The following is an 18,497-nucleotide window of genomic DNA, read 5'->3' on the forward strand; positions in this document are numbered from 1 at the left end:
CTGTTGCAGTCCCAGAGATGCACAAATTCTTAAAATTATGTCATAAGGTGATGATCCAACTAAGGAAATATCAGTTACAAATACTGTATTTATTTTATGTACTTTGATAATATATTTTTTTTAAGCTTACAGAAAATATCAAAGTATTGATCTCTTCCTCTGTAACAATCAGCCACAGAACACAACCATCTGAAGTTGCAAGATGGCACTTCAGGTACTTTTTGAGAACTAGATGCCACTATAACACAACTGTAGTGCAGATGTTTGAAAAACAAAAAACAACACTTCAAACAGATGAGAATAAATTAAGTTACCCACAATAATTCAGTGACTGTAACTTGCAACAATTGAAATGCCAAAGTATGAAACTTTGCATAAGAATACTAGTTTTGTATTACTTAAAACAAGTCATTTGACAGGTCTATTCATTCATCCCAAAAGAAAGCAGAAACACTCTCACTATTTGATGCTCAACATGTCACACCTTGTAGGATCATCAGCTTTTTTCTCTTCTGCAGTGGAATGCGATCCCCACAGTGCATTTGTCCAAACAGTAAAACTGGTAATTTGATAGTTATTCAAGGATGATCTCACGCAGGAATCTCCAGCCTCTCCCCTTCACTAGACCAGCTTTTGATATTCCATTCTTACCACGAACAGAAACACTTCTGAATTTGGTGCTTGATAGTGACTGCCAATGAATGAACTATAAACTAACTACTGAAGGCAACTGTTCAAATGTTTTCCAAGGTAACAAGTTTGCATATTGAAACCTCCAAGGACGTCACAATATTTTTTCCTCCTCATTAGTAACATCAGCATCTCAATATTACTCAGCTTTGATTAATGATATTTCCAGGAAAAATACACTCTCCACAAGCCCTAGAATTAGACTGTTCTTTTTCATGTGGACAGAAGCAGCCCAAGATCCAGGAAGTTTACTCCAGCCCCATGATCTGGAAGAACCACCACAGCATAGTACTTCTGCACTCAACCACTTGTTGGATATGCAAGAGCAGCAACCCATTTGGTTCCTTTCCCTGCTTAATTATTACTGCAGCATTCAGATCCTATAAGCCAAGGGTAAAGACATGATAGCTCATTTCTTCTCATACAGCTGCTAGGTGTGCAACAGCCCTCAGCAACAAGTATACTTTACGCTTGCAAAGAAACCAGTTCTAGACAGCTTCCTATCACGCACTGTACTAGGGCACTAGTTACTAGTACTAGTAACACTGGGACCTGCATGTTCCCAAAGCCTCTTTAGAAACTTCCATATTCTAGCAGTGACCTCTTCAGAGTCTACTTCCTCATCCTTTCTGACAGCCCTGAAGTCTCCAAGAGCACGATTTCCTTCAAGAGGCAACTGTAAACAGCAATTCCCAGTAGTACACCAGACTGGAAACAAGCTTTCAGAAACCACATACAGTAACTGCAGACTTCCCAAGCTTCTAGACCTGTTCTGAAGTAGTTCCACATCTATGAACACTAGATGGACTGCACAAAGCCTTTGGGAAGTCATAGCCTGAATACAGCCTAGGTCCTAAGTCAAAGGATAAAAATCACTGAAGCACCAAGTCACAGCAGCTACTTATTCAAAATATTTTGCCCTTTTGGATTAATGTGGATGCAGACAGTGAGAGCAGAAAAGGCATCTTTTTGGCAAAGTAACCTGTTACAACCAGAAAGCCCAACAGGGAGGGAATTAATGAAGTCCTTTTACACAGGTAACAGAAAAGCTTCCTTTAGCACAGCGATCCCATCAGATCTTGAGCGATGGGAAATTAGGAATCCTCAGTATGCTATGGAAGATGTAAACTTTAGTCATTAACACCAAAATGTAATTTTTGAAGTCACCACACTAATCTTGCATCTGTGACAGAAGAAAAAAAAACTATAAAATTTAATGTTATAAGCATTTTGTTTTTCCAATGTAACACTGATGTTTCTGCTCAGAGGAAAAGAAACCTGTTCAGAGCACCTGGGCTTTGTAATACAAATCTCCACAAATGCAAAACTGTAACTGAAAACTTTTAGATCCTTCTAGATGACAAAACAATGACTCTACTACTGAAATACGCTGTGACCCATGGGCAATGACTGACAGCCATATCCTTTTCTAACTTCAAGTCTAACACATGAGAGGGCACTAAAGAGATGATAGCTCAGTTTAGGATAGTCAGTCACTGTCAGATAGCAATTTAACCTTTCAAAAAGGCATTATTAAGATATTTCCCATGAAAGCCAAATTATAGATCCCACAATCACAAGTCTGCTTTCTTAGGAATAAACACCCATTCAACACATAAAAGGAGGATGCAAACAGAAATAGTGAATGAATGTGTACAGATGTTACTGACACATCTAGAATGGTGGTAGCTGCTTTACTACTTTTTTTGTCCAAGCTGTTATTTGACAGCAAATTACAGGCTCATGACGTACTTTCAATAATGGTATTAGAATCTATGGGTTTCTTTTATTACATTATGTTTAATAATACTGTAACCTGTCAAATAATTTTTAGGTACTTCCATGGTCCTTACCATGGTGTCTGCAGGCCACAGGCTATCATGTTTTTACCCTCAGAACAGCTCAAGATAAGTGATGAATAATATCAATGTAGCCACACAGAAAACTTCATGGCAGACCAAGATTATGCCTCTGCAATGAGTTCTCAGTTGGTGTCCTAAGCCTCTGGAAATCCTTCTGTATCACATTATAAACTGAAAATAAAGAAAATTTACAAAAATACATTTTGTAATGTAAATTTTTTTTTATTATTATCTGAGATAATTTTTTGTTTTACCAAAGTTACTTTTATTCTTTGTTTACAAAGCCAGAAAACATAATTGGATCACCTGCAAGTCAAATAGAGATTTCAGATGAAAACGAACATTTTTGAATAACTGGTTACCTGAGTTACAGTGCAATTTTTAAATTTGGACAGTATTGCTCTGCAGCCTTTTTACAGTAAGAAATAATAAGCTTTTCAGGTTAAAACCTAAAATCAGTGCTTGCAATAAATTTAAGAATATTCACAGACAAACAACATGAAATACCTTACATAATGTATACTATACACTTCTGCTTCCCTCTACAATAAATTAACATCCTGGATGACTAAAGTATTAGCAAAAATATTTACAAAGACAAGATAAAACACAGTATAAAATTTTTTGTCAAAGATGTATTTCCTCCAAGAAACAGTTTGGTACCAAGAGTGAAATTTCAAGTCTTTACAAAATTGCTTCTCACTTATTTAAATTCATGAAGGTAAATAAATAAGATTGTATTGTACAAACAGACATTGATATCCTCATATGGTTTTATGCAGTAAAAGCGTGCATCTCTTCTTGGGAGTATCCAAGATCCCTCAGGTATCTGAAAGTCAGAAAGTAAATTTGTAAGAACAGTATTTGGAACCCAAAACACACCACAGACAGTGATGAAGCACTGCAGCTATCTAGCACTATCTTGCCTTTATTCAGACATGAACAATTAAGTATCTCAGATTTCTCAAAAGATAACGATTATTGGACAACTCCACCCTCCATTAAATCCACAGATTTGACTTCAGTAATGCTGTGACATCAATATTGGTTCAATATTTTGAAACTGGGCAAGAAAAAGTTAGAGAGCCCTTTATCCTTAAATATATGGCATATAATGAAAGTATTGAGTACAGATGTAAATAAATGCATTAATAAAAATAAAGAAAACTGCTTGTGATAGAAGAGCAGCTTTGAATTTTAGTAACTCAATTTTTTAACCTAACACCAGCAAGCCATTTTTGAAAGACTTCCAAGTCAGAAACATTCTGGTTGGTTAGGTGATCAAATTAAAAAAAAAATCATCGTTCTCTAATTCATCATCTAAAATACTCACTCTACTCCCTGTTCTGTAAAAGGTGTTGGACCACAGATACAGATAAGCACTTTGGAGTCTTTTCTGCTTCTTTTCACACACTCAGAGAGAAGGGATAAAGAAATCTTCCCCTGTTTACCGCCCCAGTCCTTCCTTGGTTCTGAAAGAATAAATTGAACCTCAAACCTGGAAAGCAGAAGAATACTTCAGAAACATCACCTTTGATTGGAAATCTGCTATACAAGATATTAGTGAGACACTGATGTTTTCTAGGTCTACTTTCTTGTGCTATACTCTCACTGCGCACTATCAGTTCTCACAGACATTTAGTTGTTCCTACCAACTAGGTCAATCAAATCACCTCCAATATTCGATAATTAATTCTTAAATGCAATCCTCAAATGTTTAAAATTTTAGTTGTGTATTCCACCTTTAAATAAATAAAAAATAACTGGTACCATTCAAGATACTAAAGCACAGATTTTGTTTTTCCATTATTTACTTATACAAATGTTGGTGTAGCTCAATACATCAACAGGGAAATAAGAATGTTTAGCCAAACTTGTGAAAATGTCTGCACAATTTCATTAACGAGAAAATACTCTAACTGGCTTCAAAAATCCACTAAGAGTAGTTATTGAGTGAAAAACAAGCACTTGTGTATCTAAGGCTCCTATTGAAAGGGAGAAAGGGATTTTGCTGTAAATTTGCAGTGTCTAGACTATGAAGCTTTGAAGGTGCCAGACATCACTATGTTTGAAATAATACTGATTTTTCACATCAATGCTAGGAAGTAACAATGCAAATTAGCTTGTTCATACAATCTCAACTAAGAATTAAGCAAGCACAAACAAAACATACTTCTTTCACCTAATATCTAGGCATTGATAATTTAGCTAGTCATAAAAGCAAGGGTACTGAAATTAAAAGGCAACCTCATATATATTCCTACATCTCCTGACAGAACTACAGCCTGGTAAATGAATATTACCTATGCACTAGTGCATTTTAACCCATAATTACTTTGTAACAGAAAAAAGTAACAGCAAGTAACAATGAAAGTAGGGCCTAATTTGAACTTGGAATTTCTATATCGGTATTTTTGCAACCAAGTGACACCAAAGAGACTTTTCAAGACACCTCACTAAATTGAAAATAATCTTCCAATGGTAGACTATCCTTGTCTATTGTTTCCATCCCTCTCTTTGCATATCTCTATTTTCTATCACTAAGGCTAATTTTCTTCACCTTCTAAATGCTTCTCAGCTAGTCTTAGCTAACATCTCGTCTAACACTCCATCTTCAATAAACATCTATTAAACACTGTCATATCAAACAAACTCTTTGCTTCCCAGAAGGCAATGACATACCCTGCTGATATCTGTGGCACATATAACCAAATCTCCTTCCAATCCCTATGTCTCATTAAATTCTAGCTAAAAGTTTCCAGAAGCAGGATCTATCCTTGTGCCAGAGCTGTACAGTTACTACATGCCCCAAGGTTTGTTCCCCTATACATTGGGATGATACAAGAGTTGTAAATACCTTTTATCTTTAAGAGCTAATTCCTCTAGTTGGTTTCTCCAAAGTATGTCATCTTCCTTTTTGTTGAAGAAGATCAACTTCACTGTCCTTAAAAAGAAATAAATAAAATTTAAGCACAAATTGTTTCTGTATTTAAAACACTTGTTAAAGAATCAGAAGTTACTGGATTATACAGAAGACTTTTACAATGACAATGTAACTCTTCAATTCTCAAATCTTTTTGCTTCTAACCCACTATAAGAAATTTCTTGCTGTACCTGAAAGCTGTTGGATTTGTGACCTCTCTTCTAAATGCCACAACCCTGTGATTGCAATCTCTACTTCAAGAACTGCTGTTCTAAGAAAAATAAAATCTCTTAAAGTTACTAAGGCATGACTGAGAATACAATATACTTATTTGTCAGGTTTTATTTAATGGTCTCTTGATATTATTTGAGCACTACTACTGCAATTAATAGCCGGTTTATGAACTCTGTACACCCTTTTTATATTATGTACCCCATCTTATAGAGAAGTGGAATTTCAAGAAGTGTCATCTTAAATAGGAAAAAAACCTGCATAGATATTCTTTAAAATGAATACTTCAGCCAAATACAATTTGGCCTTTAAGAGAAAAAACAAGATGAACAAAGATCATTATGGCTTCATACACAGAAAGATATTGCAGACAGGGAAATAATAAATTGCTTTTCACATTTATTGTAGACAATAACAGACTTAAAAAATAATAGGGAGACGTAGGCTAAGCAGTAAGAATGGAAATCCAATGATGCAAGATAGTCACAAAAAACACTGTAGGAAAGCTGCGGGTTCATCACCGTTAGCAGTACTACCTCAGAGGTTCAGTTACCACTGGCCTAGAACTAGACAGAAACTGCTTCTGCAGCTGAAGCGCCCATTAAGTCATAAAGTGACCATTAAGTCATTATCCAGATCCTTCCTCAACCTTCTCTGCAATTTGTGTTCTAGCTTACACAATCCAAAGGTAGGGCAATTGTTACTTTTCATGGTAAGATAATTTTTGATGCAAATTATGTTTACTTTGTTTATATATATTAATGTACATGAGGTGCATACATAACATAAATACATATATAAATATATATACACACACACACAAGATACTTTTGCAACATTTTCTAAAAAAAAAAAAAAGTGGGTAAACAGCAAAAATAATACCAGAAAACATATGCCTAGAGCAGTCAGAAACACAAAGCTTTATGCTTGTACTGGATCAAGAGATTCTAACACCTAACGAGCCTCCAAGACAAGAAGAAAAAACTCATTTACTTTGACTAGTAAGAAAACATATGCTGTTGCAGCCTGAACTAACTGCTAGTACTGAGTACCCAAGAAATCATGCTGAAGAGTTAAAATAAGCACTTCTGGTCATCCTTCAATGACAGAGTAGATATGAGCACTGTCTGTGGTGTAGAAGTCTTTCACACACGTTACCTACCATGTTTATTCTGGTTATGGACAAAACGTCAAGATTTGCATCTTTTACTGCTGTTTTTTCTGTCCTTGGTTTTGCTTTCATGTTATATTTACCTCACATACTAGTTTTCCACTCAATAAGTTAAAAAAAACAAAATCCAAATTCAGTCTGTAGTATTTCCCAAGCATTGTGTCAGGTGATTAATTTATTTCACAAAGCCAGGCAGCCCCATATCATTTGCTACTGACAATAAACCATGCTTTGGAAGAGCCGTGTACGCAAACAGCACATACTCTCTGTCCTCACAAAAGAGGATTACGTGTAATTACTGGACAATAGCAATACAAGAATAAAGTATGCTTTTAGATTCTTTTCTAGAAACAGATTATTGCAGTACATGTAATCCTTTTTAGTTTTACTAAGAAGACTGGCCTCCAATTTAAACCCTTTATACTCTTTCAAAATGTGCTTCATAAAGACATAATGAGCCAAAACATCCTCTGTTTATATTGAATAAAACCCTGTATTACAAATTAATATCTATTATGAGAGTCTGAATTCAAAGACACAGGAAAACAGTAGCAAGTCTGTAAAACTGTCCCCTGCAACAGCTTTAAAGAAAATTAAAGGTCAGGCATATTTTCCATTTCTGTAATCTCCCAAACTACAACAGTTCACATCGACAAAAATGTAATCTATTAAGAAAATCTGCAAAGCATGACGCTGGAGGCAAAACATTGCTAAAAGCAATGCAAACACAGCTCATCTCTTTCAAAACATGCCCCTACAAGTAATTCTTTGCATTTCCTTTTAAAGCTGAGCTATGGCATACTCTCCTCAGTTAGGACTTTTTACACTCACTGTCACATTTTGGTTTACATTACAGTTTAAATAAAGACACACATGACAATGCATTCTTTTAGAATTCATGTTGCTCGTTTTTTTTTTACAAGAGACCACACCCAACACAAGCAAGAATCTCTTGTATACTCTGCATTTATTCACACAAGAGAATTGCTTGTGGGTCTGCTTGAACGTAATCAAAATCCAAATTCAAGATGCCAGCGTGGTCAGATCTCAAAAAAAAATATAACTATGCTAACTGATCAAAATCTGAGTATTTTTAATTTAGGCTCCTACTTTTCCCAGGTTATTTTTAGCTTAACGCATTTTTCTCCTCTCAAGAAAAAAGATTTTCCTCATAGATGCTGCAGAAATGGTTGAACTCTAATAAAGAGTGCTAGTGTCTGTCTCACATCAAACCATAGCACAGTTTGCTATTTACTGAGAATGGGACTGAGAACTGTACCTAGGGATTTGAAAAGCTGAGGAAATCTCAAAATTACAAACAGTAAAACAAATGGCATAACTACTCAAAATTTGTCCATTACCTAGATGTATGTCTACACTGAAAGTTCAAGCCAAATGAAATTAGGCAGTTTCCTGCTGAAAACAGGAGAAAGACAGTATATACAGTTACATTTGTAAAACATAATCAAGTGTTCTGTAGTAACTAAATGGTAAAATAAAGGGTGAGAAAACTTGAGCAGAGATACTACTAAAAGAAGAGGCAGTCTGCCTCAGTATCTCTATGGTTACGCAGTGAAGATACTTAAAAATACTAGACTACCACTTCATGTACACCTTGGTCTTTTTTAGAAGTTAGTAACTAACCCAAAACCTCTGTGTAGTCTGAAAATATTCGAAGAGTTATCCAACAGCCTGGTTCCAAAGAGATTCCTGCCCACAGAGGGACAGTCTTCAACCAGTTGCTCCAAGTCCTGAAAAGTCTAGCAATTCTCAAGTGGGTAAGAGACACCGATAGGTAACAGAGGAAGAACACATAACTGTTACTGAATATGGAAGGATCAGTGTGCTGATCTTGTGGGAGTGGTTAAAAATGCAGTAGGGCTTCCAAAGCTGTTATTCAAAAAAGGCTGGTAATTTCTGAGTGAAGCACTGGGTCCATTTGTTCACCACAATGGAGCCTAGAGGAAGATTAGAAACGATGCAACCAAGTCTTGAGTTAACTGATCACGTGGATGCTCAGTTGCATGTATTACTGCTCCAGTTTTGCAACCTTCTTATGGCAATGTTTCTTATTTCAAAGATTTCTGTGACCACTTGTCACAGGCTTCAAGCACTAGAGCAGTTCAGGTCTCTCCAGCTGTTGGCTGTATTTACTTTGTTGTATCTCTAGACTTCCTGAAAGAGTCATCTCTTGAAGTCAATGGACTTAAGTCACAACTCAAGGACGACTTCAGGCACAGAAAGGGATCTGTGTCTCAACTTATGCTTCAGTTAATGAAGTAGATAGTGAATTTATGCTCTAGTGTCTTTTTTTGGTTTGAGCACAAAGGATGAGAAGAAGAAATTTCCTCAGTGGCATTAGACAGGAGACAGACATGCAAAAGAAACAGAGCCAGCTAGCAGTTGTTCTCCAAGTTTGAAGCCTCAGCAATGGTAGGTTTAATAGTTACTCCCCTGGCCCTCAAAGAAAACAAAGAGTGACAAACAAAGAAAACAACCAAAAACATGCCTGAATGAAAACAGATGGAGCAATACCTGAAGAAAGATACATATGGAAGACTTTAAAGGGGCAGGTTTCCAAAGCAACAAAACCATAAATTAAAAAGAAACAATTTTGAGAACTGATATCAAAAAGAAAACAACTACAACTAAACACAATAAAAAGTTTGACTGATGCAGTGAAATTGTAGCAAGATTTGCCTAAACCAATGAAAGGAATGATATTGTAGAAATGTACTTTCGGCAACACACACTTGAAGAAGACATGAGTACGTTCTCTCCACATACAGCAAAGAATAGGATTTGCCAGGCAAGGCCACACATAAGTACATTCAGCATACACATGGACAATCATGTCAAGCAGAAGTACTAGTTCTGGGGTTCTGAAGGACGTAAGTGGCCAAAACAACAAGTTCACTTCAGCAAGAAGTATTGTTTCCTTTTGGAGATTTTATGAGCAGCATACAGAACATATCTCCAATACTCACATTTTTATGCATTTGAGTAAGCTTAAACCCATGCTTACATAAATTGCTCTTTTGTGACAACTGGAACTATTCCAGTAAAAAATATGTTACTATTGCTTAACAGGTGAAAACAATATAAATGTATGTAAGGTATTCTAAAAGGTTAAACAGAAGCCATAACTAAACAACCATAATTTCTCAATTAGAAAACAATACCTACATCGCAACTTTCAACATTAGAAAGCACTCAAATGTAAAACTAGTTTTAAAAAAGAAATCAGATTTTCTACTTCATGAACTCATTTATATCATAACTAAAATCCAAAATGCAAATCAACACCTTTTGTTGACAGTAGCCAATAACCAAATGTGCAAGTTCCCAAAGACTCTGACAGAGTATTCCCTAAAGCATTCCAGCTTTTGGCATAAACCAAAAAAAATGCTTTCATGCTTTTTCTTTTTTTAATTGTTTTATTAATACTGAGGTTTGCCTCTCACATTTCATCTCATTCTTATTATAAATTACAGTAGCTTGGTGCTAAATCATAAGATACGTACATACCGGAGACAACTAACTTCAGTCAGAGCAAAATTCAGCAGTTTAACCATTGGTGTGAAGCCTGTGCCTGCTGCCAGCAAAAGGAGGTCTTCTGAAGTTTGAACCTGTGACTTCTTGAAGTTACCTTCAGGATTGCTGACAGAAATATAGTCCCCTATACAGTCAAAATACAATGGTAAATCTTAATGAGATGAACAAGCTAACTAGCATTCTGATTTTTAAAAGGTTCCTTTATACTCCATCTTTGTAGCATTCGTGTTCTTTACAGAAAAGTATTATACATAGCAAATACTGGTTATTTTTGTTAAAGGAACAGATGTTCAATTAAAATGTCTTGTTTTGATGGATTCTACATTATACTAGTACATAAACATTTGTGAAGTCATTGTTAAAAATCTTCCTTATATCTGAAATAGAAAAGGAAGTATATCTTAAGTCTAATAAAACAGAACTAGTTTTCTTTAATTAAAAATACAATAAGACTTTCTAAGAGTATATCTACTCAAATACAAAATAAACATATTTAGAAGATCAGTCCAGAGAATGTTATGTAATGGACAGTTCCTAGTTACACTGAGGATAAGCCTGTACATTTGGGGCATGGAGAATAAGTCTTAGAAAGAGTTATAAGTATGCCCCAGTTTAAAAGGAGGTAAACAATAAGAACATCACAATACCCAGACAGTGAAACTGAACAGATAAAGCAATTGCTGCAAAACAAAACACAAACCCCCCCAAACCATATACTCACCAATTTGTAGGTGGTCAAGTGCCTGCGTGAACAGTCCACAGGAATAAATTTTGATCATTAAATATATATGTGCACCATCATGGCAAGATGGTTGTTTGAAATCCAGCGTTAAAGAAGGCAATATAGGCGTGTATGGTTTTACTACTTCTGTCCCTAAACAAAAGACAAAAATGTAGCTGAAGAATACAAAAAGTATTCTACATCCAGCAAATTTAATGCAAACAATATAGACTCAAAATAGAGATTTATGTTAATATATCCAGGTCACATTTTGAATTTTTCTTACCTGCAATGATTTGTTTGAGGTAAACATGTTGTCCAGTGGGAACCTGGAGATGGGTGCTCTTAGGCAACATTAAGCTGAAGAGCTTGGTGTCGTGGGTAACTTCTGTCTTAGAAACCAGCTTGCATTTCCTGTAGAACAGTCCTAAAAACATGGTTTTACTTGTTACTTAAGCCTCAACCTGTGTCCTTCTATTCTTACACATCTTTTAATGAGAGAGAAAAAGCCATGTATTTCACTATATACTGTTATAAAAAGACTACAAACAGATCTTGTATCTTGTAGCTTCTTGTATCATTACCTTTTCTAAATAACTTTTCTAGTTCAGGAATCTAGCTCAGGAATCACCTATAGGTGCTTCATGTTAGGCACTTTACAGACCGAATCTGCATGTAACTAGTTAGCATTGACTAAGAAGTAGAAAAAACACCAGCTACTAGCAGAAAGCAGAACCACTTGTACCACATTGTATCTGCACTTAATTCACCGTAACAATTCAGCACGAATACACATATGCAGATTAAAAACAGCTTGGGTGATGCAAATGAAAAGGAAGTGAGGCACAGCACCATAGTCTTCACTAGCAGACTACCTAAACCCACCTTGGGTATTTATTCACAGAATTGCTGACTACCCTGCACTGTTGCAGTTTCACTGCTGTTAACACAGCCAATATTTCTGACATAGCTACCTATAGGGAAGTATCTTTACAGTTCTTGTGGAAGGATGGCGTATATTGACTAAAGAGTATCCTTCAGCATGGTTTCATCAGCTACTACCCTAGCTTGGTCCGCTTACAGTAACCATATCATTAGTGCCACAGGATATCGGAACACCTTACAAATTCAGAACATCCACAGGAATTTCTACCATGTTGCTCAAAATGCAAAACAAGTTACAGCAGAAACTTAATTATTGACAATAGTTTGAAAATGCAGGTGTCCACATTCATGTGGAGTCTCTTTACCTTTAGATATACAAGTTTAACAGCCTAGAAGCATTCATTAGCTAAGAGCTTTGCACCTTTTTTTTTTTTTTTTCTTTTAGGTACACAATACCAATGCTTAAATACTTACACTTGACATAAGATAAAACTAACATACATGCCTATATAGGCAAAGCACACTTTAGCATCATCATTATTTTGGACAGGATTTGTCGCCCTTTAGCTACGTAGAAACGATGAACTCCAGTTATATGTTCACATGCTTACTTAAACCAACTACAAGGTCATATGTAAAGTACAAACTTCTGTCGATACAGCTGTTTGTGAAGGCAAATACAGCAAGATATTCCTTAACTGCAATACTCAGTTAACTGACATAGGCCTGTGCCATTGCCATAATAGATTAGCATTTGACTATTTGGGGACAAGTGTCCTGGCTTTCCTAAAATATCCGCAGGAATAATAATTGCCACATAAGGCAAATTAAAGCATATTGAAGAAATCTGGATACAAAACTGGGGATGTAAACTGAGGATGACCAGAAGTCATTTTTCCACTTCTACCTGACGAAGAACATTTTTCAGTTAAGCCCTTGTTTCAGTACCACAGTATTTTAGCTCTAACCTAAAACTATTAGCATGCTGATAGTACCACACTGCCTAAATAGGTCTGTAAATATGCATAGTTATGCCTGGAAATACACATCCATATTACTAAACCTCAGTTGTGCATGAAGTTTGTGCATGGACTAAATTAGTATCATATTCATTACATACCACTATTGTCACAGTAGGTGACCATGGTGCTTTTCTGTTTACCCTTGTTTTAAGCTATTCAACTATCTACTAGTGAGTTATACACCATAAATGCTTCCAGAGACATGATGTAAAGCCTCTGACAAGACATAGACCTTTTTACATTAATATTTACTCATCATCTTTCATCTAACATCCTAAAAACTTGCTTATTTTCAACGAGCAAACATTTCAGATGTACCAAAAGAATTGCCTTGAAAAACGAAAGGCAATAATACAATTTTATACCAATCTTGATGTATAGCAAAACAGCAGCAGCTCTCTAGCTATAAAAGAAATTTTATAAAACATTTGTTGTAATTTGTTCTTCTATCATTCTTCTGAAAAACAATATATACTAAGATTGCTAAGTATACATTTTGTATATTATATTTGTATACCATGTCTTTTACAGTACACAAATAATATATAGTAGAGCACACTTTAGCATAACATAAGCTCAGATTGCCGTCAATTCTTCAGACTTAAGAATTATCTGAAAGGATATGGGTGGTTGGCAGTATATCCCACAGTACTCATCAGTTAATATTGTACCAGATATTTGTAAGGAGAGGGAGAGAGAGAGATTAAAAAACTGATTCATCAACTGATTCACCATTTCTTGACCTTTCTGATCTGATGAATTCCAGCCTTTTCTACACGTAACAAACTAACCTTTACCTCCCCCTTTTTAATTTTCCATACAGAACTTCTGTTCTAAATCACTTGATCTGACTTTTGAAAATTCAGACCTTTCTAGGACTGAGCAAACTCCTTGTTTAGGTTGTCCTCTTTACTGTATTAAATGAAATTAGTGGTCCCAATAAAATTTGGAGTCACAAGCAAAAACAGTTGGCAATGTGGAAAAGCCTTTCGCAACACCAGCATCTGATAGCAAGCTGGAGAACAGTTGCTTTCAGCTACACATGAAGCCAAGTTACTGGCAGATGCCAAAGACACAGGATTTGCTATTATACATAAGCAAAAGGCACTGCTCTCACAATTTTGTAGCATGATGAAAGTGCTTAGCAGCAATTTCTAGTTTTCAAAGTAGGATGTTTGGCTTCATCAAGCTTTCCAGGATTGTGCAAACATTGAGTGTCAGTGTCACAGCATCAGGTCTTCTCTAATTCTATCTTAAAATTAATCATACTGTTTATTGACAGTGTTAAATTTTTCCAGCAAAATCCTAAACACTTTAGTTTTCAGAATTAGTTTTTTTTGTGTATGGCCATAAAGCTGCATTGCAGAGGTTGGACCATTCACTCCTAAGCAAGTCAAAAGGACGAAAGAAATAATTCAGTACCAGTATTTGCTCAACTGGAGTCCTTCAATAAGATTTTGTTTCCATGGACATGTTTACAAAAGAATAATCCATTCTGTTCTCTTAAAGATCACGGCATCAGGTTAGAGATGTCACTCTGTGCTGAAGATCTTCCTCTGCTGGAATCAATAACTAGAGCACCTTGATCCACACACACGACATGAGTTCTATTAACACAACTGGAAGTGTGGAAATACTCTGAGTAAAATTACTGATTTTATTAGAACATCAGCAACTTATCAAAAGAACTACGAACCTACACAAGCTGAATAAAATAGAAAAAAACCCACATGTAGAATAAATTTATAACTACTTTTCAATTTGCTCCCAGATTTTCAGATGCTTTTAAGCAGTGGAAGAATTTATACATTATCAGTTATATTGTCTTCAAGCAAGACTCTCATACTCAAGGGAAGTAAAAGGGCATGCTGAGGGAAAGTAGTAGAAAATATGTAAACCTGAGTGGAAAGAAAAACAGAATATTTAAGGCAATGCATCTGTGCTGCCACACACATACTGCAGAACAAAAATGCCAGATATAAAGTTATAAAATAGCTTTAACTAGACAGCTCAGGTCTTGGAAGCAAAGCAGATCTCAAGGCCCTACTTCAACATCAGTGCTGCTTCTGTTGCTCTAGCCTGCCTGCTTGCCTAGAAGAGGCACCAGTCTGCAGAGTTCAGTACAGACATGCCACACAAGTCACTACATACCTCACAGCAGTTGTTCCACCTGCTCTCCTCAGCCATGACAAAATTTGAGGAACTCCTCTCAATAGAATAAGAGCAAGTTACTTCACTTATGGCACTGACTGATTTTTTTTAATGCTTATTTGTTTTTTATACAGCAAGTGATACATCATGTAAGTACAGCTGTTTACAAAACCAGTACGTCCTTCCTCTGCCCTTTTATATTGTCCTTGCAGACCTTTCTCAGCTATCTCACAGCTATGCACTGGAGTAGCTTAAGAGGCTATGAATATATAGTAAATTGGACTCTAGTCAGCAGCATACACATTTATGTTATCTTACTGCAGGGTTTAGGAGGAAATTCTTCACTCAGAGGGTGGTGAGGCACTGGCACAGGTTGCCCAGAGAAGCTGTGGATGCCCCATCCCTGGAGGTGTTCAAGGACAGCTTGGACAAGATTCTGGGCAACCTGATCTAGCGAGTGGCTCATGGCAGGGGGTTGGAATGAGATGATCTTTAAGGTCCCTTCCAACCCAAGCCATTCTATGGTTCACAATACTACTTGACGTAACGTTCTGTGTTAAAAGTGCTCCTGGCGTGGGCATAGGTAAATAGTCAAACTGCATGTGTTTAACCCTGGTAATATTACTATCCCAGAATGCAAAATAAACCACACTACACTGTAGTAGCATTAAGGAAAACCTCTGTACCTGCAACACACTTCGTACTAACAGTTTCTGCAGTCTATTAAAGAAAATAGAAACTTCTCTTCAAAGACCTGTTTAACTCCACATATAAAAATGCATTACTTCACTTCTGAGGTCAGAATTACTTACCAGGCTGGAAGTCTAGACTATTTTATTTCCAGGACAGTTTCTATACTTCAGAAAAAGTAGTTTTGTATACAAAATTAAAATTTCACATCCAGTAAAGACAGGAAAAAGAAAATCTAGAGTTGTTAATTACTATTTCTATGCTCTCAGTATAAGAGGTATTTCTCTACATTTAACACTATTTTGCTCCCATGGAAGTGGAATCAAAACTGAAACCCTGACAATTTAGAGACAAGGGGACACAATTATAAGCACTAACTGGGAGGGGCTATGTAAGACGAAATTATACACACAGAAGTTATGCAAACATGTTGATGTTGAAGGCTCCTGTTTGCATTATTTAGTCTTAATTATTATGGCTGAGCTGAAAGTGCAGAGATGGAATAAAAGAAAAGTACTTAAGACTGAACATTCTGTTTCTGTAAACCTTCTGGTATATTCCTTTTTTTTTTTCTTTTGAACATTGAAAATTCTAACGTTAAAGTGGACTCAACAGTTTCTGAAACACTCATAAGCTAAACTACAATCTGCACAACCTAAGTGTACCTAAGAGGTGTGCTTTTATACAGTCTTCCTTTTTTTGGACTCCAGTAATCTCTCAACTTTAAAGGCCTAATTACCTTAACTAAGAGACAGTAAGAGGTATACAACACGGTGATCAACATTTAATTAGCTCTTTAAGTGTACGGCTTTGCTCTTACACATAAGGCAGACTAAAGTCAAAAAATCAGTTTTTGAGCATAAGTAGGCAGAGGGCCAACAGAGCTTTTGAGAAACAGGGGAAGTTGCAATAACATCAGGAACACCTTTATATTATATAATGTAATTGTGTAGAAATTCCTAATTTAGCTGTAATAAAAAAAAATCACAGTGATCAGGGTAATGCACTTGAATGCTGCTTCATGTTCATACTATTCTGTTACCACAAAATGTATTCATACAAACACAGTAGCTTATTCAGAGCTGGCTTTAAGTGCCTCATTTAAGCACAGGGCAAGGTACAAAGATGCAAGCTGCTGGAACAACATTACAGCATTGAAAATGCATCTGTAGTAACAGTTGGAAGCAAGGTTTTTTGTTCTTTTGCTACAGTTACTACTACATTGACTGACACAAGGCTGTGCACCATCTCCTCAGGGTCTAATGAGGTTTTCATATGGAAGAAGGGATATTATGCACACAGATAGCTGTAAGATGTCAACAACTCTCAAGCAGTTTTCACCTTCCCCTGTTAGGTTCTCCCAGTCTTTCAGCAAACCTGAAAGATCTCCAATTCTACTGTGGGACAAAACAAGCAAATCAAACCGAGGGAAAAAATAAAAAGAGGCTTCTATCCTGAATCTGTTCAAGAAGAATACCTGAACAGCTTTCAACAAGACCAGAAAACATTCTTGAAAGAAATGAAGTATGACTACAGAAAAGAAAAATCCTGGGAGAAACCAAGTATGCCTAACTTGCCCCCAGAATTCTTAAAAGCACAGGTAACATGGCCATGAAACTGTTTACCTCTGTCTGTGCGTTTGATAAACGTATTATGACTCTCCAAGGGCCGTCCCAGAACTTTCCAATGAACATTATCCTTTTTCTTTAAGATAATCTCTACCTTGCCAACTTTTTCAGCAATATTCACTACAAAAGAAAATTGTTTCATACTGTTACTTTTACTTACATTTTGTGCAACAAAATTTCATTCCTCTATTATAATTAAACTCTAGAAGGATTAGTCATTTCTCAAGACACAGAGAATTAATGCATTAAATTATAATACTAAATTAAATGCACTTCCAGATATTTCTGTGTAATGTTTTAAATGCACTTTAAAACATTACTAGCTTAACATGCATAATAAATAGACCATATTTACTAAAACATTGTGACAATACTCACAGCCCATCTGGTCAGAAATAATGCTCATGAATTCAGAATCCTTATTTACTGAAAATATTAAACTGCCATTATTTACTTACTCCTTTCTTTTAAAGACCATCTGAACGAACAAATAAGCTTAAGAAAAATCCCACTTTAAGAATGGTTTACAAATACGCAGCTGAAAAAAATTAATTATTTTAGCATTTAGTGATACTTAGAAGGATCAGAAAACCATCAACATATTACTTTTACAGACCCCAATGCCAAAACGAAAAAAAGAATTTAATTTAATGGATTAATTTGGTTGACAGTGTCAGAAGCTGATGGTAAGAAAAACCGCGAAGTATCTGATAAGTCAGAAAAATAAACTCAAGTTCTATATTCTGATGTTAGAAGAGATACGGAAGAGTTGCAAGAGACAACTTACCATCTAAGTCTTCTCGAACCGCATGATCCAAGTCTGAAATAAAGAAAAACAAACTATTCTAAAGCAAAAACATTACCTTCTAGTCCTCATACACATACAGCTTAAAGCTAGAAGCACTTAGTGAAGAATGAGCCTAGAACCCTATGCATCTTTATCTGGCCCTGACACTTCATTCTTGCTT

General features: G+C 35.9%; 1 protein-coding gene across 6 annotated transcripts in view; it reads right to left on the reverse strand.

The window, feature by feature from the left end:
• Positions 1 to 2,753: 2,753 nt before the first annotated feature.
• The window catches only part of LOC308192276 (cytochrome b5 reductase 4-like), a 191,591-nt gene continuing 175,847 nt past the window's right edge, over positions 2,754 to 18,497 (reverse strand). For 5 of the 6 annotated variants that reach the window (XM_080585661.1, XM_080585659.1, XM_080585657.1 and 2 more), the window contains exons 9-16: positions 18,317 to 18,349; positions 17,527 to 17,649; positions 11,440 to 11,580; positions 11,154 to 11,306; positions 10,406 to 10,556; positions 5,410 to 5,496; positions 3,886 to 4,050; positions 2,754 to 3,381 (exon numbers count right to left, since the gene is read on the reverse strand). In XM_080585661.1, coding sequence (XP_080441787.1) covers positions 3,327 to 3,381; positions 3,886 to 4,050; positions 5,410 to 5,496; positions 10,406 to 10,556; positions 11,154 to 11,306; positions 11,440 to 11,580; positions 17,527 to 17,649; positions 18,317 to 18,349 — 908 coding nt within the window. In that variant the 3' untranslated portion in view covers positions 2,754 to 3,326. The other variant, XM_080585658.1, reaches the window with a different exon arrangement.

This window comes from Anser brachyrhynchus (assembly GCF_964034855.1).
Source record: "Anser brachyrhynchus genome assembly, chromosome: 3".
NCBI lineage: Eukaryota > Metazoa > Chordata > Aves > Anseriformes > Anatidae > Anser > Anser brachyrhynchus.